This window comes from Clarias gariepinus, chromosome 7 (assembly GCF_024256425.1).
Source record: "Clarias gariepinus isolate MV-2021 ecotype Netherlands chromosome 7, CGAR_prim_01v2, whole genome shotgun sequence".
Taxonomy (NCBI): domain Eukaryota; kingdom Metazoa; phylum Chordata; class Actinopteri; order Siluriformes; family Clariidae; genus Clarias; species Clarias gariepinus.
Genome location: NC_071106.1, coordinates 23,361,837 through 23,388,211, shown reverse-complemented (window position 1 = coordinate 23,388,211; position 26,375 = coordinate 23,361,837). Strand labels below are relative to the sequence as shown.

The 26,375-nt window shown below is 38.2% G+C and overlaps 1 protein-coding gene across 2 annotated transcripts in view; it reads right to left on the bottom strand.

The window, feature by feature from the left end:
* alpk3a (alpha-kinase 3a) overlaps positions 1 to 17,803 on the bottom strand; it is a 49,164-nt gene extending 31,361 nt beyond the window's left edge. The window contains exons 1-5 of one of the 2 annotated variants that reach the window (XM_053500452.1): positions 17,313 to 17,803; positions 16,746 to 17,002; positions 15,150 to 15,271; positions 7,013 to 7,130; positions 5,404 to 6,763 (exon numbers count right to left, since the gene is read on the bottom strand). In XM_053500452.1, coding sequence (XP_053356427.1) covers positions 5,404 to 6,763; positions 7,013 to 7,130; positions 15,150 to 15,271; positions 16,746 to 16,876 — 1,731 coding nt within the window. In that variant the 5' untranslated portion in view covers positions 16,877 to 17,002; positions 17,313 to 17,803. Of the gene's footprint in view, positions 1 to 5,403; positions 6,764 to 7,012; positions 7,131 to 11,014; positions 11,126 to 15,149; positions 15,272 to 16,745; positions 17,003 to 17,312 lie in introns of those variants that run through there. The other variant, XM_053500453.1, reaches the window with a different exon arrangement.
* Between the last annotated feature and the right edge of the window lie 8,572 nt (positions 17,804 to 26,375).

Sequence of the window (26,375 nt, the reverse complement as noted above, 5' to 3'; positions counted from 1 at the left end):
GATGTTTTCTGGTCCAGCAGCTTTACGTGGGTTGACTTTGCGTAGAGTTTTCCTCACATCCGCTGTAGTGAGACACAGCACCTGGTTGTTCGGAGAAGGGGTGGTCTTCCTCGCCGCCACGTCGTTCTCCCTGTCGAACCGAGCGTAGAAGTTGTTTAGCACATCTGGGAGGCAGCCGTCACTGTCACAGGCAGGTGATGTAGTCCTGTAGTGAGTGATGGCTTGTAAGCCCTGCCACATGCGCTGTGTGTCGCCGCTGTCTATGAAGTGGTTGTGGATTCTCTGGCCGTGTGCGCGCTTCGCCTCTCTGATGGCCCGAGAAAGTTTGGCCCTTGCTCTTCTAAGGGCCACCTTGTCTCCCGCTTTGAAGGCAGAGTCTCGGGTCCTCAGAAGTGCACGCAACTCCGCAGTAATCCATGGTTTCTGATTGGGACGTGAGATGATGTTCTTGGAGACAGTGATGTCATCGGTGCACTTGTTGATGTAGCTGGTCATTGATGATGTGTACTCCTCCAAGTCAGTGAAGTCGCCGTAAGTTGCAGCCTCCCTAAACATGTTCCAGTCAGTGTTCTCGAAACAGTCCTGAAGAGCAAAGATGGCTCCTGCTGGCCAGGTTTTCAACGCCTGACGAGTGGTCTGTATGCTGGAATTAGCATAACAGAGATGTGGTCTGAGTAGCCGAGGTGGGGGCAAGGCTCTGCTCGATATGCGCCGGGGATGTTTGTGTAAACAAGATCCAGCTTGTTTTCCCCTCTCGTTGCAAAGTCCACATACTGATGGAATCCAGGAAGCACTGACTTGAGATTTGCATGGTTGAAATCTCCAGCAATAATAAACAGTCCATCCGGGTGTGTATTTTGCAGTTCACTGATCTTTGTATATACAGTAGTTCCCATAGCGCTTTCTTAGCATTAGCGCTAGGTGAAATGTACACTCCGATAATGAAAACAGTGGTGAATTCCCGTGGTAAATAAAAAAGTCTGCATCTAACAGTCACAAACTCCACCAGCGATGAGCAATAACTAGAAACTAGCACAGAGTTCTTGCACCCTTTCGTATTGATCTAAACACACAAGCCGCCACCGTAAGTCTTACCGCACAGAGCTGCATTTCTGTCGGCGTGAAACAAGGCTAGCCCATCTAGCTGGATAGTGGCGTCCGCTACTCTGTCGCTGAGCCATGTCTCCATGAAAACAAAGACACAGCAATCTCTAACCTCACGCTGTGTAGCCTGCTGTATTCGGATGTAGTCCAGTTTATTGTCCAGGGAGCAGACGCTGGATAGGATGATGGACGGGAGAGCGGGCCGGCTAGGGTTTGTTTTTAGCCTAGCACAGACTCCCGCCCACTTGCCGCACTTCCGCTTCCTCGCGCACCGTTTCCGATGTCCCCTTCTCCGGCCGCCGGCATCAGGCAACGCCGAGGCTTTGAGGCCTGGTTCAGGCAGCAAGCCGAGGTCGCGTAGCTTTTCCCGCAGCTTATCGTGGATGTCGTTATCCAGGTTATTTAGGTACAAAAGTGTCTAGCTGTTGTATGTATGGACACCAGTCATGACGATATCCATACAGAGAGTAAAATAAACGCGTTACACACAAAACGTAAACAACGTAGCACCATTTTGGCTCCGGAGCGGGCGCTGTATGGCGCCGCCATCTTGAATCAAGTATCGGTTCGGGCTACGTTTTCGCTCCAGTACCGTTTTAAAAGTATTGATTTGGCACCGGTATTGAAAAAAAAAAAAAAAAAAAACGATACCCAAACTGTACTTTGAATTTACTAGGTCATGATGTAATTACTAAATTAAGGCTATTATATATCTATTGCACCTGGTAAAATTTTAATAGACTTCTCATGACCATGTTCTCTGAAATACTCCCACAGTTTGTTTGTACTGACAAATCTGTTGTTATCCCCATTACAGCATGTCCTATCACCCAGTTGCATGTTTGTCTAAAAGTCTCTATACTTGCTTTAGGGCTGCTTGCTTGTTCTGTATTTGGTTCTGCTCTCATCTCATCTATCCTGAAAACATTGTTTTCTTTCTAACCCCTATTTTTTACATGACTCTGATCAATTTATAATGATCCTTAATAACATTCAAACTCAACACATGACGCTTTTTAAAGGTCCTACACATTATATTTTTCATTAAATGTTAATATGATCTTTAGGGTCCTAATGAAAAGTTTGTATTATACGTTAATTAAAAATTCAAAAGGATTGTGTAAAAAAAACACTACTTTTACCTGGTAAAAACTAGCGCTGTTCTCAGCAACCTGTTTCAGTACATGCTAATTTAAATGCTCATAACCTCTGCTGAGCCCGCCCGCCCCCCCCCCCCCCCCCCGTTCTGTGGGGCGTGACACGTGGGGTATAGCGACGGAAGTGTAGTCCAGTGCGGGCAATGCTTTGGACTGCATTACCCACAAAGCATTGCTTTGTGGGTAATGCAGTCCAAACTGGAAAACTATAGAATATGGAGCCCGAGTCTGTTTTCTTCAGTCGTTTTTGGTTTGATTTAAGTACGGAACCTACGCGGAAGTTTGTAATATCGCCTGACAACGCAGAAATGAAAAGAATGGACATGATTGACTCGATTTGTCTTTCTCATCACTGCATGTGCATGAATTAACGGGCTGTTGCGCTGCCGCAAGCAACAACAACAAAAGCGGAGAAACTTACCGAGAGAGATACGGACGCGATGTGTTTACTGATGTGTTTACATGACTTCTTAATCTTCGACAGACATCGTTATAAACCATCTAACGTTACAAAGGTAAGCATAATATAGTTTTCCGACTACGTACACAGTTTGCAACTAGACAATAACCTTAATCCATTGTTTATTACAAACGGGCGATTAGGGATTATATAGAGACGGATGTACATAGAGAAGAAGCCATAACCATGTTCTATGAGAGTATAAGTTAACTTACACTCCGCATTCATCGTGATTATTAGAAAAGGCGATCTGCAAAGAGTCATAGTAAAATAAATCACACTCACCGAGCCTGGTGAAGATGAAGCAGGAACACGAAGCGTTAGTACAGATCCGATTTTTAGGAGCAGCTTCCTAGTAAAACCTGCTTTATATTGACCCGCGTTTATAAAGCAGTCTGGTGAAAAATGATTATCGCAAACATGAACGCATTTAGGTAAATCAGCGGGGACGTTAGCTTTAAAAACTAAATTCAGCTACTGCCTCCTCAGTGGCTCAGATACCTAACCCTAGGTAGGTACCCTAGGTCACTAACCCTAGGTAGTGAATGACGACTGCTGTGTTCGCTATTACACCCAACTACTGTACACAACACTCGCTTAGGCGCCATTTTGCTCCAGCGGCGAAAAAACAATGGCCGACAGCGTCTTCTCACTCGGGGCGCGTCTTTGCTAAAACACCAGTGTCAATCAACTTGTGTAGGAGCGGCCTCTTGTGGTGTGGCGTCACAAGGCAAGGCTTTTGCGATTGGCCTGATTTCAGAAGGGGGATGTTACTGTAATAAACGAAAAGAAAACCACTGGGCGGCTCTTTATCATCGTAGAGTGGTTGTGTACGCACTCTCCTAACACACAGTTCAGTCCAAACAGCTTAAAATAGTGCATGTAGTGCTGTATGACCCCTTTAAGGTTTCTTTGTGCCACCTATAATTAGTGGTGCTTGCGAAGCGAAGCACTTCTATTGTTATCTCACAGGTTTATTTTTATTTTATTTTTCTTCTTCTTACGTATAAAAGTTTGGCGCGTAACTAGTCCTGCACCGTTTGTCATAGACCAAAGAATGAAGTGTTAAATCGTGCAGGGGCAATTAACCACCTCAAAAAGTCCCATAGACTTAACATTGTAGCACAGTAAAGGAATTTTTTTAGAAACGCCAAATTTACTACATTTGAAGAAGTTTGCAACCTGTGTCAGAACATACCCCGCACAAGGGTATTAGTTTTACCCCCTGGGGCAAAACAGGTGCCCAAATTTGCCCTATTGATTTATAATGGTGGAATTTGGTGCATGACTAGTGCCGTTTCGTTTGTCGTAGACCCATGAAAGAGATGTCATATCGTTTGGCTTATTCCGAAATAGGGATCTTGACATGACTTTTCTAAGGGGCGAGTGGTAAACTGCCCCAGCAAGGGGCAATTGACATACAATGGTAACTTCCATAGGAATTTTTAAACTGAATTTAACTGTGGATCCCACTGTCGTAGAGACATATGGGAGGGCTCATTTAACTTAGGCAACCAATCAGTCTTTCGCATGTATCATGATGCACATAGGCCACGCTAACATGCTTACAGCATGCAACTTTGTTAGTATGCTGTTAACATGATGCTAACATGATTAGCATGTTGCTAGCATTATGCTATCAATATTAGCATGTCGCTAGCATTATGCTAATAATATTAGCAGGTTGCTAGCATTAGGCTAACGATATTACCATTTCGCTAGCATTATGCTAACTACAGTAGCAATTCGCTAAAAACATGATTGGCATGTCGCTAGCATGATGCTAGTGTGATTAGCATGTTGGTAGCATGATGTTTAGCTGATTAGCATGTTGCTAGCATTCTGACATCATTAAAATGTCTCTTACATGATGCTAGAGTGCTTAGCATGTTGCATAGCATGTTTTGTCACGGCAAGCACCACTCACATTTTCTTCAGGAAATGTACCTCTCTAGTCTTACTATTACATTTCTTCTCCCTGCATTCCAGCTGTACTCTTACACTATCTGATGACACTACCTCACCAGTGTGCCCTGACTTATCTTCTACTTCTTTAGAACATTGTACACATATTTATGGTGATGGATATCGTTCTGTGCTCAATGTGGCTATTCCATTTATCAATTGCTCAATACTGTTTCAGAAGCTTATTCGTTGCCTTTTAGGCTTAGAATATTTTGCTCAAAAGAAAGGGTGTTTATGCTTTAGTTGATGATCAGTGTTGTACATATTTACCCCTAATGATAACACTAATGGTAACCTTTTTATTGCCCTTGAGCAAATGCATTTAATCTTTAGACAACTAACCAATGATTAACATTTATGAAAAAATCCTTAGGAAAACAATAGGGCCCTTCACACACTATGATGACATAGAGCTGATGTCATAGTCCTTGGGCCCTAATAAGACATGAGTGACTATAGGCAGCCAGAAGAGCAAGGGCAAATCAGGAAAAAAAAAAAAAAAAAAAAGAAAACAAAAAGACCAGGTATAATCATCAAAAGAATCAAAGTAAGGAGCAAATGAATCGAAAAAAAAATCACGTAAAAGACCCCAATGTGCTTGGTGGTTGACTGTGGCTCTTCTCATCTTCTACTTTATAAAACTGTAGACATGTCTTCGAATACATATTCATAATAGACACAAACATAAATGTAGATAAGGATTAGGAATAAACTCACCTCAAAGGGGTTCTTTTGAAGTGCTTCTGAACCAGATTCTTTTTCTTCTTCTATGCAATCTATATCTTTGCAATAACACGTATCAAATTCATGAATGTGATTATCCAAATTTAAACTCTTTATTTCAGTCTTAATTGGTAATGAGGGTGTTTCCTGGGAAACGTGTGCATTTTCACAAGGAGTTGCAATTTGACTTTGCTGATCTAAGGCCACTGGAACAAGCTGATCTCTCATGGCACCACAGATACCTGATGTGTCATGTCTTACTGGCGACACCTCTGGAAGACTGTAATGTGCATCTGTTTTAACAGCCAGGATTTCATTTTTGACATTTATGTCAGTGACCTTCTTAAAGGAGCCTGCAATCTCTGATGTTTTTTTCCCTCTCCCAAAGAATATGTCCTTTAGGGAATGAAACACTGAGCTGAGTGCAGACTTTTGTTGATAGTCCTGCTCTTTGTATACAATTTTATTTTCTTCAGAAGCAGCTGCAAAATCTTCATGTTCAGGCCTAAGTTGTGTAATATTTTCCAGTTCTCCTTCCCAGCCACTTTTACACTCCTGATGCCTTTTGTCCACTTTCATATTTTCCCCCTCTGAGTCCACCTCCTTCTTTTTATTCATTTTTTTTATTGTGGTGGCTTTAGTGCCTGTAATCTCCTGTGAGTGGAGGATAGCATTTTGATGTTCTTCATCAAGTTTTAATTTTAAGGACTCTACTAAGATTTTTGTCAGGCTCATTTCCTCATTTCCCCCATCCTTTTCTTCTCTTGGAACTTGACAGGACTGAGTGGTAAAAGCCTCTTCAAGTCCATTGGAGAGTGTGATATTATTTCTGCTTACTTTTTCTTTGGTTGACATGGTGGTGCCTCCAGTTATTGTTTTCTCAAAACCACAAATAAGCACACTGGTGTTATTTTTTTGACCTACATCTAAGCTCATATTCTGATTTTCAGCTTCTTGAATTGTATCAGAACTAATTGTATATCTGTGGGGTATCACTGAATGACTATTCATCTCCATAGGAGCGTCCTGTTGCTCCTCAATTTGATCATTCTCTTTTTCTTCATTATCCTCTCTAACCTGAACAGATAATGAATTTTGCTCTTGATCATCAGTCCAGCAAACATTATTTTGGCAGCTGCCAAGTTGCTCCCTTAGAATATTCTCCTTTTCTTGATAGTATGTTTGTTCTAACTCTCTTCGTTTAAGCTCAGCCTTCTGCTTGAGCTTGGAAAAGAACCTTTGGTGGATTTTGTATTCACTCATGGTGCCAACCTCTAAAACCCCAGAACAAGAGACAATACCCTTGCTGTTCCTGGCTGATGCCTGATAGATGGCTGCATCATCCACTGTGCAGCTAAAAAGAATCACATAGTCATTAAGTATGATGTAAAATTAAGAATGATATACCATGATTTAAACACTAGGTCACTTCCACCCAAAATAAATAAATAAATAAATATATAATAATAATAATAAGTGGGTAATTGAATAAAAAATCCAGTTTAAATAAGGCTAATGTTAAAGGGAAAGAATGCAAATAAGGTTTTTGGCTTAACAACATCTACTAGTTACTATTAATGAAAGTTAGTTCTACTTAACATACTTGTAGATATGGAGCGTATGGTTTTTGCCATTGCGAAAAATTTCATATTTGGGAAGTCCACAATATCTGTCTAATTCCATGTCATCTTTATACCACGTCAGCTCAGGAACTGGGTAGCCTATGTAAAGAAAGACAATTCAAAATACTAATGAACAATTAAATGTAGCATTTGCTGTATATGTTTTTTTTTCCCAATATGAACTAATATTGAAACAACAGACAATGTAGTCAATGTAACAGAACATTTGAAAAATCTTAATCAATTAAAATCTTTTGCCAAACCAAAACAGTGTGTACTTATAAGGTTTTTTATTTTCTTTTTTTAAACGTCTGCTATTTTTACTGCACAATATGTTATATTTAAAGGTTAATCTGAGCTTCAAATCCTTCAGTTCATTATTCTTAAATACAGCAAATACAGGAATGCAGCAAAACTGAAAGTAAAAAAGATAATTCAACTTTACAATAATAATAAAACACTACTATTACTACTACAGTGTATTACAGTTGGAATATGTAACATCTATTGCATAATGTACTGTACTACCATTAATTCACTTTTTCTCATTCGTAAGATCAAAATTGAATCAGAATTATTAAGAAAGCTTAAACTAATGTTTTTTTTGTTTTGTTTTTTTACGTTTTTTGGTTTGCTCATAGGAGCAGATCTGGATGGTTTGTGGATGTAAATAATTTTGGCGAACTGGGAATGGTTTCTCCCATCTGCTTTTGCAGGCTGAAAAAAGTTTGGAAAAATGACAGAAGTGTTTAACAGTTAAGCAGAGGCTTTTCAATACTCAGTAAGTTAAGTGATATTTTTAAATGGCATGTTATTTTGGCTAATGTTTATGTATGAATGTTATATCAGTTAAGTTATTTGTATGAAAATTGCAATAAATAAACGCCCAGTTCATTTAATACACCCTTACAGAAAGAAAATATATTTCTCTAAATATTAACTGTAAATATACTGAATAATTCAGTGTTCTGATCTAAATATATTTCCAATATGTGGAATAATATATAGTATTAATATATTTAAATATACATATATCGTAACATATGTATTTTTATATTTAACAATATACTTCATAATATATTGAATTTTATTAAATATATGTAATTCTTTATAATATGCTTATGCAATATGCCTTTTGGCTTATTTGCTTATGCATGAAACACAAGAGACACATGAGAAATATTATAGTTTTATTGAACAACACAAAAATCCTCAAATAACAGCAAACAGTGATGAGCCACAACAAACACCACCTGAGACCAGTCAGTGTCCATACTGACCTCTGTTTAACACAATATTAAAACCAGCAGGTTAACAATATTTAAAATATTACAGTTAACTAATACCACTAATTTGTAAATCGAGCCCATGCGTAAAAATAAATACATAAATGGAATAAACTTAAATGTGCAAAATACTATATACAGTTTTTATTGTGTAATAAATGTTTAATTTACACAATATAACAGACACCAGCAAAATCTGCCAAATGAAGACACTAAATGATACTGATACGAAATGTGACACAACCTGACAAAGGTGTTAAGTGTCACACTGCTCAACTCAAAGTATGATTTATACGGAAGTTACACAAAGGCTACAGCATTGTGACAATCTTCCAGTGAAAATAATCAGTCAAAAAGGAGATGAAAATTTTTAAGGAAAAATTGGTTGCATGCTGTATGTAACAGCTGCAGGAACAGGGCTGGAAAAGTAATTTCTTACCGGCTACTTCAGTCTTCTCTTGTGGTGGATGTTCAACTTGGAAAAATGTCTTAAAACATTTGAGATTTAGGTAAACACCATTCAGCTACTCCATTCCCAACTGTCTGAAGGTTGAGAGGCTTGAGCTTGCTCACAGGCCGGTGCTTACCTGACTGATGATGTGGTTCTCATGGAGACTCCGGAACTTTCTCCTGCAATTCTTTCTTTAAATTATTGTTCTCCTCGAATGCTTCTGAAAAGAAACCAGTTAAAGCAAGGTGTATATAATTACCAAGATAACCATTCCACAAACAAACATATCCTTATTTATAGAATATAATTGACTGATGTCTCTAAAGTTACATGTTTTGGTAACTACTGTTAAACACTGAACACTCTATAATAAAACTACTGATTTGCAAAAACTGATAATTCAATAACATTAACTTACTATTTTTTATTTTTTAAGAAAAAGTAAAAATTAACTTAGTCAAACCACACTGGTTAACTTAGGGCATGCCTAATAATACTGTAACCAGCTCACTGATTTTTACAGTAAAAAAATAAACAAATAAAAATCAAAACAACTTTCAACCTCACTAGTATTAGTTACCTAGATATGCTAATCCACATGCTAAACCATACACAGGTAGAATCCCTTTATCAATTTAAGAACAAACATAAGCTGTGTAATTTTCAGCTAAAATATTGTAAATTTTTGACCACAGACTGAGGTTTTAACTTATATATATATATATATATATATATATATTATGTATTAACATTTTAACTCCTTGTCAATAATAACTGCACATTTAATTTTAAATTCGGCGCAAAAAGTATAACCCACCTTTACTGGCTGCTTTGTCGTCTTCTTTTGATCTGCGGGAGGCAAAGTAGGCGGTGCGCTACCGCCCCTAGAGGTCTGGATGAAAGATGCTTGGTAAAGTGCATTTTGCTGACTTGACACCGAGGCCTGGCGATGCCCTGCACATATCTCTACCACTTCAACATTTGCAGGCTTAGAAAATGTGTGGAAAATTATGTTTTTATTAGAATCTACACGTACTGTAGGCTTAATTGGGTTGGCCATGAAAAAATTTTAAACATTCAGTCATAAATGTAGAATCAAAAATAGGTTTGGCTTAAAATGATAGGATAAGGTAAGTGTATACAGAAATCACGGAATAAAACATTCTCGTTGCTTCACTTCTTAATAAAAAAATATCCTGCATATTCTTTTTTAGTTCTTTATTGGTGATGACATTTGTACAGAATGTAAAGTTTACCATTTGCCAGATGAATTTTATTAAATTCAATATTATATAAGTTTCAATAAAACAAGTATAAATATAATACTTAATATAATAATAAATAATGATTTTAGTCTGCACTTAACATTTAAGGTGCAAAATGAAAGAAAATGTAAGAAATGCCTAAAAGTGTAATAAAATAAGTGCATTTTCTGCTTTTGAAGAGCAATACAGCAGACCAGCATGAGACAACGACATGGCGCAAACAAACGTTAGTGTACACTCCTTACGTTGCTAGGTTACCAGAGAGCGAGTGTCTTTGTTAATGCAACGGTCACGGGCAACGGGAAGCGGACCAGAAGACTAGCAGTTAGCCCTTGTAGCGTGGACGGTAAATCCAAACGCGGAAATAGCGCGAACAGGCAGGATAACCACGCGAGTCACTGTAAGAACTCTCCTCACGCCGAGAGCAAGAGTTTACACATTTACACCCGCTCTTGCGGGAGAGAGGTTGATTTTACGGCAGCTGTTTACGGAAGTGTAGTCCAGTGCAGACAATGCTTTGTGGGTAATGCAGTCCAATGTGCGTGAACGCGGAAATGTGAGATGAGCTGGAATATAGAGCCTAATCCTGTTTTCTTTTAGTAGTTTTTGGTTTGAATTAAGTACGGAATCCACCCGGAAGTTTGTAATATCTCCTGACAACGCAGAAGCGTCGCAAACGGTTTGGGCAGACTCAATGACTGAGCAATGTGAAGCGCCATCTTGTCTTCTTTTATACTTCCTGAATCGCGACCACCGTACTACTTCAGTTAGCCCAACATGGGTTTTAGCTAACCAAGCTCCTAGCCAAACACACGACCAGCTACTTACCTAACTAGCTAAACACACAAGGAAACAGGATGACACAAACAACAATACTTGACAAGACTGAGTCAGCTCCACAAACTTAGACACACAGAACATTTACAGTTAACATTGCCAACTTGAGAGCCAAACCCTACAAAACTTAAATCAAAATATAACCTGGAGAGGGGGGATGCCGACATAAATGACAGTAGTATAACTAACAATGCTCGACCCAGTTTCCCACACTAAACAGCTATTTATGGATGGTCTAATGGGCTACCTCGTTTAGGCGTGCACTCGCGTCACCTGACCGAGGTGCCTTCTGGGAAACTGTGTCAGCAAACTAAAACTACAAGAAACAAACAGCGACCTCTAGTGGTGGTCCCTTACACTTTATTTACACAAAAATTCTATTTTTCTATATTTTCTATATTTTGCTTTATTGTGTAATGCCCTTATTTGTTCAGAATATTTTCATTTTTTATCCCAGTTAAATGTATTTTCTATTGTACTTCTTTTTTATTCATATTTACGTCTTATCTATAAGTTTTATTTTTTATATCTGCATATCGTACTGTGTATGACTGTGTATGTGACAAATAAAAATTTTACTTTTATACATGGTCCATTCATATATTGCAATATATTAATAAATATAAGCACTAGTTTTCTATATATGGAAATGTATTATTTAATATATTGCATTATATTTTACATATAATGGAATATGTATTTTTTTCATAAGGGCAGTCATTAATACAGCTAATGTTATAGACAGCTAATGCTATTATTACACTTTGGTCATATATAGCCCTAATTAACTTATGAATAAATGTTACAGAAAGTCTTAAAAAAAATCTTTGTCTTTACAAGACTTCCCTTGTTTTCTTTAACCAGATGTCGGCTCTGGAGGATTGGGACAGTGATGTGACATCTGGCCTTTTGGAGTTACTGAAGAAGTTCTGTGTTAAAATCACATTATTACATCTTAGTGAAGATAAGTTGCTGGCTCAACTTGATTTTTTTTTTTTTTTTTGGAGGGGGGGGGGGGAGTTATTCAGTCTTTGTCTCCAAGGTTTTAGGAACATAATTTTACCTGTTGTCTCAAATTCCGCTGTAAGATGCTAAAGGGGTCATACGGGCCTACATGCACTTTTTTAAGCTGTTTGGACTGAACTGTGTGTTAGGAGAGTGTGTACACAACCACTCTACGATGATAAAGAGCGGCCCAGTGGTTTTCTTTTCATTTATTACAATAACATGCCCCTTCTGAAATCAGGCCAATCGCAAATGCCTGTCGATGTGACGCCACACCACAAGAGGCCGCTCCTACACTAGTTGATTGACACTGGTGTTTTAGCAAAGACCCGCCCCGAGTGAGAAGAAGCTGTCGGCTATTGTTTTTCACCGCTGGAGCAAAATGGCGCCTAAGCGAGTGTTGTGTATAGATGTTGGGTGTAATAGCGAACACAGCAGTCGTCATTCACTACCTAGGGTTAGTGACCTAGTGTACCTACCTAGGGTTAGGTATCTGAGCCACTGAGGACGCAGTGGCTGAATTTAGTTTTTAAAGCTAACGTCCCCACCGATTTACCTAAATGCGTTCATGTTTGCGATAATCATTTTTCACCAGACTGCTTTATAAACGCAGGTCAATATAAAGCAGGTTTTACTAGGAAGCTGCTCCTGAAAATCGGATCTGTACTAATGCTTCGTGTTCCTGCTTCATCTTCACCAGGCTCAGTGAGTGTAATTCCTTTTACTATGACTCTTTGCAGATCGCCTTTTCTAATAATCACGATGAATGCGGAGTGTAAGTTAACTTACACTCTTATAGAACATGGTTATGGCTTCTTCTCTATGTACATCCGTCTCTATATAATCCCTAATCGCCCGTTTATAATAAACAATGCATTACGGTGATTGTCTAGTTTCAAACTGTGTACGTAGTCGGAAACTATATTATGCTTACCTTTGTTACGTTAGATGGTTTATAACAATGTCTAAAGATTAAGAAGTCATGTAAACACATCAGTAAACACATCGCGTCCTTATCTCTCTCGGTAAGTTTTTCCGCTTTTTGTTGTTGTTGCTCGCGGCAGCGCAACAGCCCGTTAATTCATGCCCATGCAGTGATGAGAAAGACAAATCGAGTTGATGCATGTCCATTCTTTTAATTTCTGTGTTGTCAGGCGATATTACAAACTTCCGCGTAGGTTCCGTACTTAAATTAAACCAAAAACGACTGAAGAAAACAGGCTCAGGCTCAGCGTTTTCCAGTTTGGACTGCATTACCCACAAAGCACTGCGTTGGTCATGAGCATTTAAATTAGCATATACTGAAACAGGTTGCTGAGAACAGAGCTAGTTTATATTTTTTTAGTAGTGTTTTTTTTTACACAATCCTTTTGAATTTTTAATTAATGTATAATACAAACTTTTCATTAGGACCCTAAAGATTATATTAACATTTAATGAAAAATGGGATGTGTAGGACCTTTAAGGCAACAATACAATATTAATGTATTCAACAATTATCTAGTTGAAGTTTTTACAGTGTGGGTGATTATTTAGCAGTTTTAGGAGTGATGTTTTATCAGGTCTGTGCTCTGTGCATCAAATTCCAGAAGGACTGGACATACACATTCAAACAATTTTTATTGGGCATGGAGAGACATCTATGATTCACATCTTGCGAAACAAACTCTTGTTGCCATAATTTATTTTTGTCAGACACAATAGAAAACAACTGTTCAGCTTTAAAAGTTCTTAAAAATAGTTATGATATTGTAATATAATATATAGAACCTAATAATACATAGAATAATAAAATAGAACCTGTATAAAGAATAAAATTGTAAGTTTATTGTGTTTTAATTGTTGGGGTGTTGTTAGGCTAACTTGTTTTTACAGAAAAACAATTAGTTGAACCAACTACTTCAATGGGCTACAATTGGACACAACTAGAGGAATAGAATTAATTTAGCTGACTTAAATATTTGAATTAGAGACAAATTGTGTCAACAAGTTGTGTTTCAACTAAACAGCAATATGAAATGTTGTTCGGCCCGCAAATGAAAAAAAAAAAACTATGTCTCTATTAACAACATAAAAAAAAAATGTAAAACATGTTACTAAACTTTATGTTGAGCCTTTTTACAGTGTATTGCTTTTGTAATACAATTATTTAATTAATATCATAGTTCATTGTTTATTTAATTGTTTTCAGGCATGATGCCCTACACAGTATATGCAAGAGATGGGAATGCGCCTAAATCTTTTGTCACTACTTGCCAACTCCTAGGTAGGTGGCCTCCCCGTCTGCAATTGTGCGAAGGGACAGGGTTGCTAGATCAGGCACGGCTTTTAGATTATTATCGTTAATAGATCGGGTTTTCTCCACACCATAAAAATGTGGCGGAGAGCTTAGCTCTAGGTCACATCGGCCACACCCACAGACAGAAAAGAGAGCTGCTTTAAGGAGCATGCAGGAGCCACTCCCCACATGGACCCACTTCACCATTCTGCCTCACTGCCTCTAGACCTACACGTGCACACCTTCACTACTTTCCACCTTTTTTCCCCTTCCTCCCTTCTTAAAACCCTTTGCTTTTTTTCCATTTTTTCAAATAAAGTTATTTTTTTACCATAAGAACATGCAAGTGCTTCTGTGAGCTTTTGTGAAAATTTCCTGCTTAGTTTTTAACTATATACACTTATTCTTAATTGCGCCATCACCGAGATGAGGATGGGTTCCCTTCTGAGACTTCTGGTTCTTCTTAAGGTATCTTTCTTATTCTGTCTCAAGAGGTTTTCCTTTCCACTGCTGTCTCCAGTTACTTACTTGGATAAATAAATACATTTAAAGATTATATCTGTGCTTTATATATTTCTGTAAAACTGCTTTGTGACAAAGTTCATAATTAAAATAGCTATTTACATTTATTTGTAATTTAAAATAAATTTAAATGTATTTGAAATTAAATTTAAATATTCAATCCTGTTTCTATTAGCAGTTTCTATTGAGACTAGTATTTGACAAAAATCTATCTTTCTTAAGAGCTCACCCTTATCTTAAAGGAAGTTATTTTAAGAATATCTGCGTCCAACTGATTAAGGGCCAAGAATTTTTTTCGCCTCCATTCCACCAAATAGAAACAATATCTGGGAGGTGAATACTTTCTGGATGAACTACATCATGTAGGGATGCAGGGAGCAGCTATCAAAAGTTATGGATTAGGATATTTGCAGTTCAAAGTTTAAGTTTTTGTCATTAAGATAGATTACAATATAAAATGCAGTGAAGGCATACCTGTGACCACACAGGTGAATTTCACATTGCAGGCCTCTGATACTGCCTTGGACTTGATCGTAGTCTCAAAACATGGCGGAGTCTCTTCTGTCAGCTGAGATATGACAGTACAAAATGTACTCCTGAACATGGAAAATAATATCAATTGATCTTTAAATCACAAAGTATCTGTGATTTTAATGTACATGAAATAAACCACTCAGAATTTGCATGACTATCATGAGTAGATTTCTAGGTATGAAATAATAGGAGATTTTTTTATTTATTTAAATCATGAACAACCACAAGTACAATATCTGATGCTAAAATTAAATTACCTGCTTGTGATTTTGTTTTAGGAAATACAAGGATTTGGATGTTGGGGTAATTATATTTTTATAGATGCAATTAGAAGAAGTAAGTATAGTTTATCTTATTAGATTGTTGTTTGAGTACCTGTGAATTGAGTATCTATTTTTAGTAATTTAGTAAATGGCAGACAAAACAAGTTCTTAATCTAAATTTTATTGTATCTACCTGAGCAGTTATTCTATAGCTATCTTGATACATTTTGTTTTTTTCAATGGCAACAGTTGTATTCAATTTAAATAATTGCTATTGATATTCATCAAGGACACAAAAATTATTTAAATCCTTTTTAGCACTGTATCATATCGGTAAAAAAAAATAGGTATTATATTGGTAAAATAGTATCAAGACCTTACAATGATTTAAATACTATTTAAATCAGAATGAAATTAAAGCATGACAATAATTAAACAAGACCAGTTAACATTAACTGGCAAAAAAAATTATAAATAAATGCAATGGGCCGCATTAAGCAAAGAAAACAAATAGGGAGATTTGAAATGGAACTGGGTTAAGAACCCATTATCAATTTTCTTCAATTTTATGGAAGAAATGTGTTTAGAATGTGTTGATAAAAACTTAAAGGATTGGGACTAAACAACTGTGTGGCCATGAGAAAACCACTTTTTTTGTGAAGCTAATTAGGAAAAAAGGCTACAATTTGTTGGGAAGCATAACGATTGGACAATAGAAATGGTCATGTGGTCTAATGAGTCTAAACTAAACCTATTCCAAAGCAGTGAATGCATCAGGCTAAGAAAAGAAATGTGCAAAGCAAAGCACCCATTATGTATAATGTCCATTGTACAAGTCTCTGGAGGCTATACTGTTCCTAGCACAGCCTAGACCTGTTCACTTAGACAGGTCTTGGCTCAGCAATGTTATGTGGCAATATATGAGAAGGATGAGGAATCACTTTCACACTGGTCACCCCATTGTGTTTTGTAATCAACGCTGACGGTGATTCAATACAATCTTAGAGTGTGTGACTTTTCTTTGGCCAGGCAGTGTAGTTTAAAATCAAGATATTTATGCTTTACCTTGTGTGCTGACAATGTTATAAGAAGCTATATAATAATTCTTACAAATAGGTTACTCTTATTATTGTACATAGTACATAGTACACACTAGTCATCAGTGATAACTGACCACCCAAACAGATCAGATAGCAGTATTGTATTTAGTTTCTAAATATCAATTTATGCAGTACATATTTTGCCACACTTGACAAGACATAGGTTACCTTACCTGTTCTCAGGCCGGACACTGGAGAGGTAGTTGCGGCTGTCTAAACGTGGCGAGAAAACATCATCTCCATTTTGATTGCCATTTCTCCCATTGCCTGAATAGGAATGGGTCATTGGCCTCCGTGATGTCATTGTCAAAAATACTCTGGTTTATATAATCCAAATAAAAATAGTGGATTGCTGTTGCTTTTGAATAAAGCAGTCTCTGCTACCCAAATTTCTAGTAAAAAAAATACTCCCACTCTACTGCGACTGAAGCTGCAGACAAGAAAAAATAAAAGGTATTAAGTAGAAGGAATTTTAGACTTTTTAAAGCAAAACTATAAACGTTAATGATGATACAATGGAAAGTAGTTGATTAATAAGACAGTTACACCACCAGTTAAGAAACAGTCTACAGTGTAAGTAGACAGAGCACTTGGAAAAGTTATATATAGAACAGGTTAGTTGTGAAGCTACTTTTAAGGTTGTGTGCAGTTATAGATGATCGGACAGATAAACATCCACTCTAACTTTTAATTTCTTTACAAGAACACATTATAACATTTATATATTAAAAAAAACTCACCCTTTGTGTGTTTTTCTTGTCTTTTAGAGGCTGCTTTCGCCGGACCAAAGCTTTGCAACTGTCAATCATGGCTGAGCATGTGGTGCCAAAAGGGGCCTATTTATAGCACGCCTACAAATAGGTGCAAGAGCACATCACATTTTACGAATATAGGCATCATTCCAAAGCCACTTGCTAGAGCACTCCAATGAAGAGTTATAATCAGTGTTATACACGGCCACAGATCATACATCAAAATGATACAGCTTAATAACCTTTTTCAACTACTGAGACAAAAAATCATCCACATGACCAGAGAGATGAAAAAAATTTGATAGTTTCATTTTGGTAAATACCTGTATTACAGATTTTAAAGGAATAGTGGAGGAGATTTGGTCATCAGTGGGTTGGTTTGTGACCTGTCTAAAAGCAGCATTTAGCCAAAATTAGGGCAACCCCTTTCAGATGATACTGCCACTCAATCACTACCTTCAGCTCCCTACTAACATCAACATACTTGGCCACTGCTGTAAGTCCTATTGCTTCACTTTCCAAGCATAAAATGGCTCTGGTTACAGACTCACTGAGAAACATACTTTTGCCATGTACATCATGGAAGACTGATTTTATCTCTCTTCAGCTCCCTCTTTCTCTCTCAGACACACACACACACACACACACACACACGACTTTCTGCATGTGACTATGTGTCTTTTGGTCAAGAGAAAGAAACAGAGAAATATGGAGCATTTTGAAATTCATTTAATAAATGCATATTTTAAATAAACCTTTTAGTAAACCTTTCAAACCCTGTGTGTATTTACATTCCTTAAACTGTGCTCTTTCGTGTTTGCGCCGTGGTGCCCGTTAACAGTGGTACGTAGGTTGCCAGATAATGCTGAAACCCCACCACTCAGAAAAATACAGGTCAATATCAGTACTAAAACTCGGTTTAATTACCTATGAACAAATTTTGTTTGGAAATAAAAGTGACATACTCTCTAAAAAATTAAACTTTTTTTTTTTTTTAGTGAAACATTTTTACACTTAAAAATATTGAGTAAATTTGAAAGTTGCAAAATCATATAAATATGATAAAAAGTCAGTTAAACATTAAGTAGACCTGAACAACTACATTTAGAACCATTACATAAAAAATAAAAATGTAATAAAAATCCCAAGTTAATGCAATGGTTACCCTAAGAAAAAAAAAAGTATTTAGTCAGTCACCACTTAAAAAGATGAGAGAAGTCGTTATTTTTCATCATAGGTATACCTCAACTATGAGAGACAAAATAAGAAGAAAAAAAATCCCCAAAATCACATTGTATGATTTTTAATGAATTAATTGGTAAATTCCTCACTAAAATAAGTATTTGATCACCTACAAACAAGATTTCTGGCTCTCACAGACCTGTAACTTCTTCTTTAAGAGGCTCCTCTGTCCTTCACTCATTATCTGTATTAATGGCATCTGTTTGAACTCGTAATCAGTATAAAAGACACCTGTCCACAACCTCAAACAGTCACTCTTCAATCTCCACTATGGCCAAGACCAAAGAGATGTCAAATGGCACCCGAAACAATTGCAGACCTGCACCAGGCTGGGGAGACTGAATCTGCAATAGGTAAGCAGTTGGGAGAATGTCATATGGTCAAATGAAACCAAAATAGAACATCATGTTTGGAGGAGAAAGAATGCTGAGTTGCATCCAAAGAACACCATACCTACTGTGAAGCATGGGGGAAACATCATGCTTTGGGGCTGTTTTTCTGCAAAGGGACCAGGAAGACTAATCTGTCTAAAGAAAAGAATGAATGGGGCCATGTCTTGTAAAGACAAGGTAAAACCTCATCCATCAGTACAGGCATTGAAGATGAAATGTGGTTGGGTCTTTCAGCATGACAATAATCCCAAACACATCGCAGGAGTGGCTTCATACGAAGCATTTCAAGGTCCTGGAGTGGCCTAGCCAGTCTCCAGATCTTAACCCTATAGAAAATCTTTGGAGGGAGTTGAAAGTCCATGCTACCCAGGGACAGCCCCAAAACATCACTGCTCTAGAGAAGATCTGTATGGAGCAATAGACCAAAATAGCAGCAATAGTGCAAAGGGTATATAACAAAGTATTGAGATGAAATTTTTTATTGATCAAATACTTATTTTCCACCATAATTTGCAAATAAATTCTTTTAAAATCCTACAATGTGATTTTCTGATTTCTTTTCTTATTTTGTCCCTCATAGTTGAGGTATACCTATGATGAAAATTACAGCCCTTTCTCATCTTTTTAGAACTTGCACAATTGGTGGCTAACTAAATACTTTTTTGCCCCAACTTAATAATGACTTAACATCCTTTTGATTAAGTTTTAAATGTGCAGAGATTACATTGCTATCTCAAAGCTGCCACCTAAAAAAGGAATTATAGTGTACGGGTGTTACTGTTACTGTAAATGTTACCAGCCTGTTAAATTTTCATTAAAATAATAATATGTAGTTTAAAAAGTGAAACTTGTAAATTTCTACATTAATTATAAGTAAAGTAAAATATTAGGCGCCTAGTTCATGCATCAAGATAACTGCTGTGACTTGACAGACGTCCAAAAGATGATCATCAACACCCTCCACAAGAAGAGAAAAAAAATGTTGATTCCTGCTCAGTGTTTAAATGATATTAAAAATATGCACATAAACGATAAGCGGATGGACGGAGCCTTGGGACTGACCACAGTGAGCAATGGATAGAGAGAGCCATAAGGGAGAGCCACAGCGGGGCTGCACAGATCCTGTACTGCCACGACCTGCTCTGTGCCTAAACAATGCTGGAGCCGGACATTGTCTTTTTTTTCTGTTGTTAAACTAGTTTGGTCTGCATTTCTCTAAAGTGTCCGAGCGAAACAAGCAGATTCGCAATTCGGTGCGCAAGGTGAACAGCTACAAATGCATTAAATATTTGAAAACACATTGGCGCATAAGTTGAGTAAAACCCCAGCATTTGGTGGGTGAAAATGTTCAAATATTGTGGCAGAGCCACGGCACCTACCCCAAGAAACCCGATGGAAAGCTTGACAAGCTTGCACATTCTGGGCAGTGTTAAAGGAATAAATCTTTCTTTTTACACCAGAATTTAATACTTTTCATTTATTTGTATTTTTTTGTCGTTGTTAAGTCCCTGTCTGGTATGGCCCCAATCTATTTAAACAAACTGATCCATCTGTGCACCCATGGCCGAACTCTAAGGTCCTCTAATCATGTACTGCTTGAAGTGCCTAGAGCACGACATACATTTTGGGGGGTCGCCAGTACTTTTTTATGACAGCTCCTAAGCTCTGGAATTTCCGCCCTCCTTACTTCTAAAAGGGAATTTTCTACCTTTATGGCTAACATGAGGAGATATTGATTTATCAAAGCTTTTGTTTTATATTAGAAGGTATGCTCAGACATAAGATACTGAATCTTCTGCGTAATCCTGACCAGACAGAAGTACTGGTTCTAGGACCACATGCAGCTAGAAGTAAGTTTTTTTCTTGATTTTGGATCAAAGTTCATTTGATCCATCTATGACAATGTGTTTAAATGCCCTGTGTTCGACCTTATGTGCATGGGTGGCGCCATAAACCATGGACACGAAACAAGGTCTTATGGAAAAAAGGGTAATTTATTTAAAATAAATGGGGAAGGAAATGGTTAAAGAAGAGAGGACAGAAAAAAAGGGAAACAATAAAGTGAAAAGGCGTGTGCAGGTCCGAGGCAGTGCCCAGCTGGCTTGCAGGCACACAGCTGGCAAAAGGTGGTGGTGAGCGGAATGGCAGAATGGAGCACGCGGAGGCAGCACCCTGCATGCTCCCTCAACAATTCTTCTTCAACTGTTGATGGCCAGCATGGCCCCTCCCGGGTTTATCTGGACGCGCTGACATCCGTCGGCTGGGCAGCTTTCCCGGCTGGGATGAGGGGCCTAAACGCAGTCCTCCTCATGGCCTTTTTCTCTTCGGCGGCAGGGACATGAAGGCGGGCTCGGAGCGAGAATGAAGGTGTCGCAGGAGCTTGCACAGTTTTTTCTGCGCTGTCCGAAAATATAAATATACATTGGTGGCCAAAGGTGTGTCATGTTTTATAGTTCTCTATGTGCACTACTGTACTCCAGAAAATAAAGATTCTGAACAATCTCCACTACCCACTTTCTTGTGAACAGCATATCATTTATTTTTTACCACTAAGAACCAACAACCATGGCTGATGTATGGAAAACTTTATGCAAGGTCAACCCACCTAAAGCTGCTGGACCACAAAATCTTCCTGGCAGAGTGCTCAGAGAATGTGCTGAAAGCTGGCAGATGTTGTTACCAACATCTTCAGCATCTCTCTGAGCAGCGCCGTCGTTCACACATGCTTCAAGTCCACTACCATCGTACTCGTGTCAAAGAAGTCTTCTTTATCCTGTCTTAATGACTCCCATATATATACTACTACTATATCATATGTGTACTGACACACAGTTCCAACCACATCATCAAGTTTGCTGATGACACGACTGTGGTGGGTCTCATTGGCAAGAATGACGAGTCAGCATACAGAGAGAAAGTGCAAAGGCTAACAGATTGGTTTAAAGACGTCTCTAAACATTGCAAAAACAAAAGAGATGGTTGTTGACTTCAGCAGGACACAGAGTGACCATTCTCCTTTTACCCTACTGCTGCATAAGTCACATCACACCCTTGAGGTCTTGTGGCATCATGCCCTCAAACTTATTTGTCCAGCACATCCCACAAATGCTTAAACAGAAACCAAGTCAATGCCATAAACACTTTGTCGTGTTCCTCATCCTGTTGGTAAGCAATGTTTGAAGTGTGTCAAGGGGCATTATGTTGCTGAAAAAAGCCACATACAGGAAACACCATTGCCATGAAGGGTGCACTTGGTCTAAAACAATGGTTAGGTAGATGCTACGAGTCATAATTCTGGTGCTATCTCTTCCCCAGGTAAGCAACACATGCACCAGTGGCAGCTGCTCTAAGACTACAAGGTCAGAAAATAAATGCTCATATATGCACTGTCGTATTTATATTGATTTTAATAAAAGTGCGCTAGAACGCGTTCAACTTCATGACTAGCTTGTTTAGAATGAAGTATTTATTGTAGATTGTTTGACGTGATTTTTTTGTCATACATTTCCGTGCAGCACAGCGCGTTAAACCACTTGGATGTGTCAGGGGGTCAAGATGCTCAGTCTGTGTTTGAAGTTTTAAACGAGAACATGCAGGGCGAACTTATGGCACAAACCAACAGTATGATGGGGCTGCTGTCTTTGCTTCATCTCTCAATGGCCTACAGGCCAAAGTTAAAGTAATAGCCCCTAGTGCAGTGTTTGAGCATTGCTATACACACAGACTGAACCTGGTGTTGCTAAATGCTTGCTTGAGTCAAGAATATTTTTTGCATCTCTCTCTGGGTTCACCACATTTTTTCAAAGTCCACAAAAAGGATGTCTTTTCTTGAGTCTACCGGGTCTTCAAGCTTGCCCAGAAACTCTCCTACTCGATGGAATTTCACATCACGGATAGTGAGCACTATGGCAAACAATTATGATGGCCTTCTGCAGACTTTTGACAAGATAACCCAGAATGAGAGCATGGATGATGACACATAAAATGTTGCCAAAGGCTTCATAATAAAACTGGAGGATTTTGACTTTGTGTTCATGTTGTACACATATAAACAAATATTCTCGAAAACAGATGTTGTCTTTGATATCGTCCAGCAAAGGGCTTTGGATGTTCTTTACTGCAAAAAAAGAAATGGGTCTCTCTTTGCTTTTGTCAAGGAGAAGAGGTCGAGGAGGCTTATTAAGCAGTTTATTCAAAAGCAGCAAATCTCACATCAGACCCTCGAGATGAACCTATTAGAAATAGGACCGCTACAGAAATTTGTACATGGCCATCCTAGACAATCTCATGAAACAGATTTCTTAGCCTTTTTCAAATTAGCCTTCTTAGAATTAGTCAATCCAGGGAAATTTGATGAAATGAGACAAGTGTATCCAGAGGAGGCTTTTAAAAGTGTGCTGAAAAGTTATGGCCATTTCTTTGACTCAGTGAGATCTGAACTTCAAGTACTATATTCCGATCATGACTTACAGGGGAGCAGGGGTAAGCTGTGTGATTTCTTAGTGTTTTTTAAAGACATGGAGTTGGATAGTGCAATGCCTCAGTTATACAGGCTGTTGTCGTTAGAGCTGTCGCTCTAAAGCAGGTGTAGAGAGGAGCGTCTCCTGTTTAAAACGCGTCAAGTCATACACCCGCAAAACGATGGGCCAAGATCGTTTGAGCAACCTTGCTCTCCTGGCCATAGAGAGGAAACTGGTTAAGTCCCTGGAAAAGATGGCCAATTGGTATGACAGGGTCACAGACCATTTTCTGCAAAAGGAACAGAGGGCAGAATTCACGTACAAATAACATAATGAATTTTATGATGAAGGCCTAATATGAGCTTCCCCTGTTTCAAAAGCTAGCAGCCGCCACTGACACGCACATATACACACATACACACATTCATTGCTTCATGGTCCTGTTCTAATGCTCCCATTGTAGGTGATTTCAGTTGTGTACAGGGGTCAGCATGGGCAGTCTGAACTGTCTGCAGCTATGCAGGCCCATACACAGCAATCTGCCATCTGCTATATTCTATGTTATGACCTAGTTCTGACCTAGCCTTCTATTATCTTCACATCACAATCTCCTAAAAGTCCCTTGCCAATTTTTCCTGCTTCCAACACACCATCTTCAAGCCCCAGTAGTGACATAATAAATATTACTTCACCTGTCCATTTTATTGTTATGACTTACAGTATACAATAATACATACTGTGAATCATTGTTTTCTTTAAGAAAAAAAGTTGTGGTTGTTAATTATAATTTTAGGTAGTCTGGCTCAGTTGTTATCAGCTCTGTTCTAGGATGCCCTCTATAGACCCAGTGGAGGTGGTGAGTGACAGGAGAATGGTGGCTAATCCCTGTTAGATAACATCTCCCACCCCTTGCAGGAGTATCTGACAGCACTGAGCAGCAGAGATTCTGTAAGACTTTCTTGCCAACCGTTGTCAGACTGTACAACTTATACTCTGACCACACACGCACAAGCAACTGCACAAATGAACAAACACACACATCAAGTACACCATGGTAGTTATGTGCAATACTATGGTGGAACGTGCAATTTTCTTTGCACGTTTGTCTTGGGGAACCACATACGTGTGTAAATGCCTGTCACTCACTATGTATCTGTATGTATACATATACTCATTGTGTCCAGACATATGACTTGGTCAACTTTGCTTACTATAGTCTAAAATATATTTATGTAAATATTTTACTACACAAATGTCAATATTCTATATCCAGATTGTATAGTGTTATATCCAGATTGTATAGTGTACATTTTATGCTGTTGGTATTCTATTTTTTTCCATTTTATTTTACTTTATTCTGTTGTTTCTTAATTTTTAACTTTGTACTGTCTACCTGCTGCCGTGGCAACACAAATTTCCCACTTGTGGGACTAATAAAGGTTTATCTCATCTTATCTTATCCTATCTTATTATGGCACACTCTTATATTTTGTGTATGGCTAGATTAACCACATGTTGCTTGGAATCATGTAGGGCTATTGTTCTAGTCCTATTCAGGCCATCAGGCTATATCCTACACATGATTTTATTCGATTCAATTTGATTTCACCTACATTGCATTTGTATAGCACTTTTAACTTTTATCAATCAAAAGAGTTATTTAAGTTTGTATGAAATGTAAATGTGTATGAATCAAAATAAGTTTTAAAACAGATGGGCTATAAAACAGATCATATTATGTTTATGTCTTTGGAGACGGCTTATGGTGGAGAAATGAACATTCAATGCACGAGCAACAGATCTGGTTGACATTCCTGCTGTCAGCATGCCAATTGCACGCTCCCTCAATGCTTGTGGCATCTGTGGCATTTTGCTGTGAGACAAAACTGCACATTCCAGGGTGGCCTTTTATTGTGGGCAGTATAAGGTACACCTGTGCACTACCCATGATGTCAGATCAGCATCTTGATGTGGCACACCTGTAAGGTGGGATGGATTATCTCAGCAAAGCAGAAGTGCTCACTATCACACATTTAGACTGATTTGTGAACAATGTTTGAGAGAAATGGTAATATTGTGTATCTGGAATGAATTTTAGATCTTTAAGTCCATCTCATGAAAAATCGGAGCAGAAACAAAGGTGTTACTGTGGTTTAATGTTTGAAACAAAACACTGAGCTAGTGATGTCAAGAGTTTACTAGGTATGGCTAATTACTGCTCCCTGTTCATCAAAGACTTTTCTGCTGTTTTAGAAACATTATGTCGGCTCATAAGGAATGACACACCTTGGGTCTGGGGCACAGAGTAGCAAACGGCACTGCAGAAGCATTAGTGCAGACTTTTATGGACCTCTGCTCAGAGGAAAGTATTTGTTAGTCATCGTAGACGAGTACACACAGTACCCCGTTGTAGAAAATACAAAGTTCACTTTAGCCAATGCAGTCATTTCAACTATAGACAAAGTCCTCTCAGTATTTGGTATCCCTAGAGTCGTGAAGAAGGACAACGGTCTTCCATTTAACAGTGATCAATTCTCTTGTGCAGAGTATTTAGAATTTCATCAACGATGGATCACACCTCTTTGACCCTTAAGCCAATGCCCCACTGAAAGATTTATTGCACCTGAGGCAAAGCTCCTCATGTGGCAGACATACACGGAGTTCCATGGAAGCAATACCTGAACACTTTCCAACTTTCATACAGGTCTACACCACAAAGCACAATAGCAGTTTGTCCGCCGAGTTGCTGTTTCAACATAGGGTGTACACAAAGATTCCGTTTCTGAGACAAACTGCAAAAGGCAGTTCTGACTGATGTAAAAACATGAGATCACAAAGCTAATGCCATGATGAAATCTTATGCAGACTCTCATTGTCATGCCGTGCCTCATGCTCTCTCCATGTGACACTGTGGTCTATCATCAGCAAAAACACAATAAGCTCACCACACCATACAT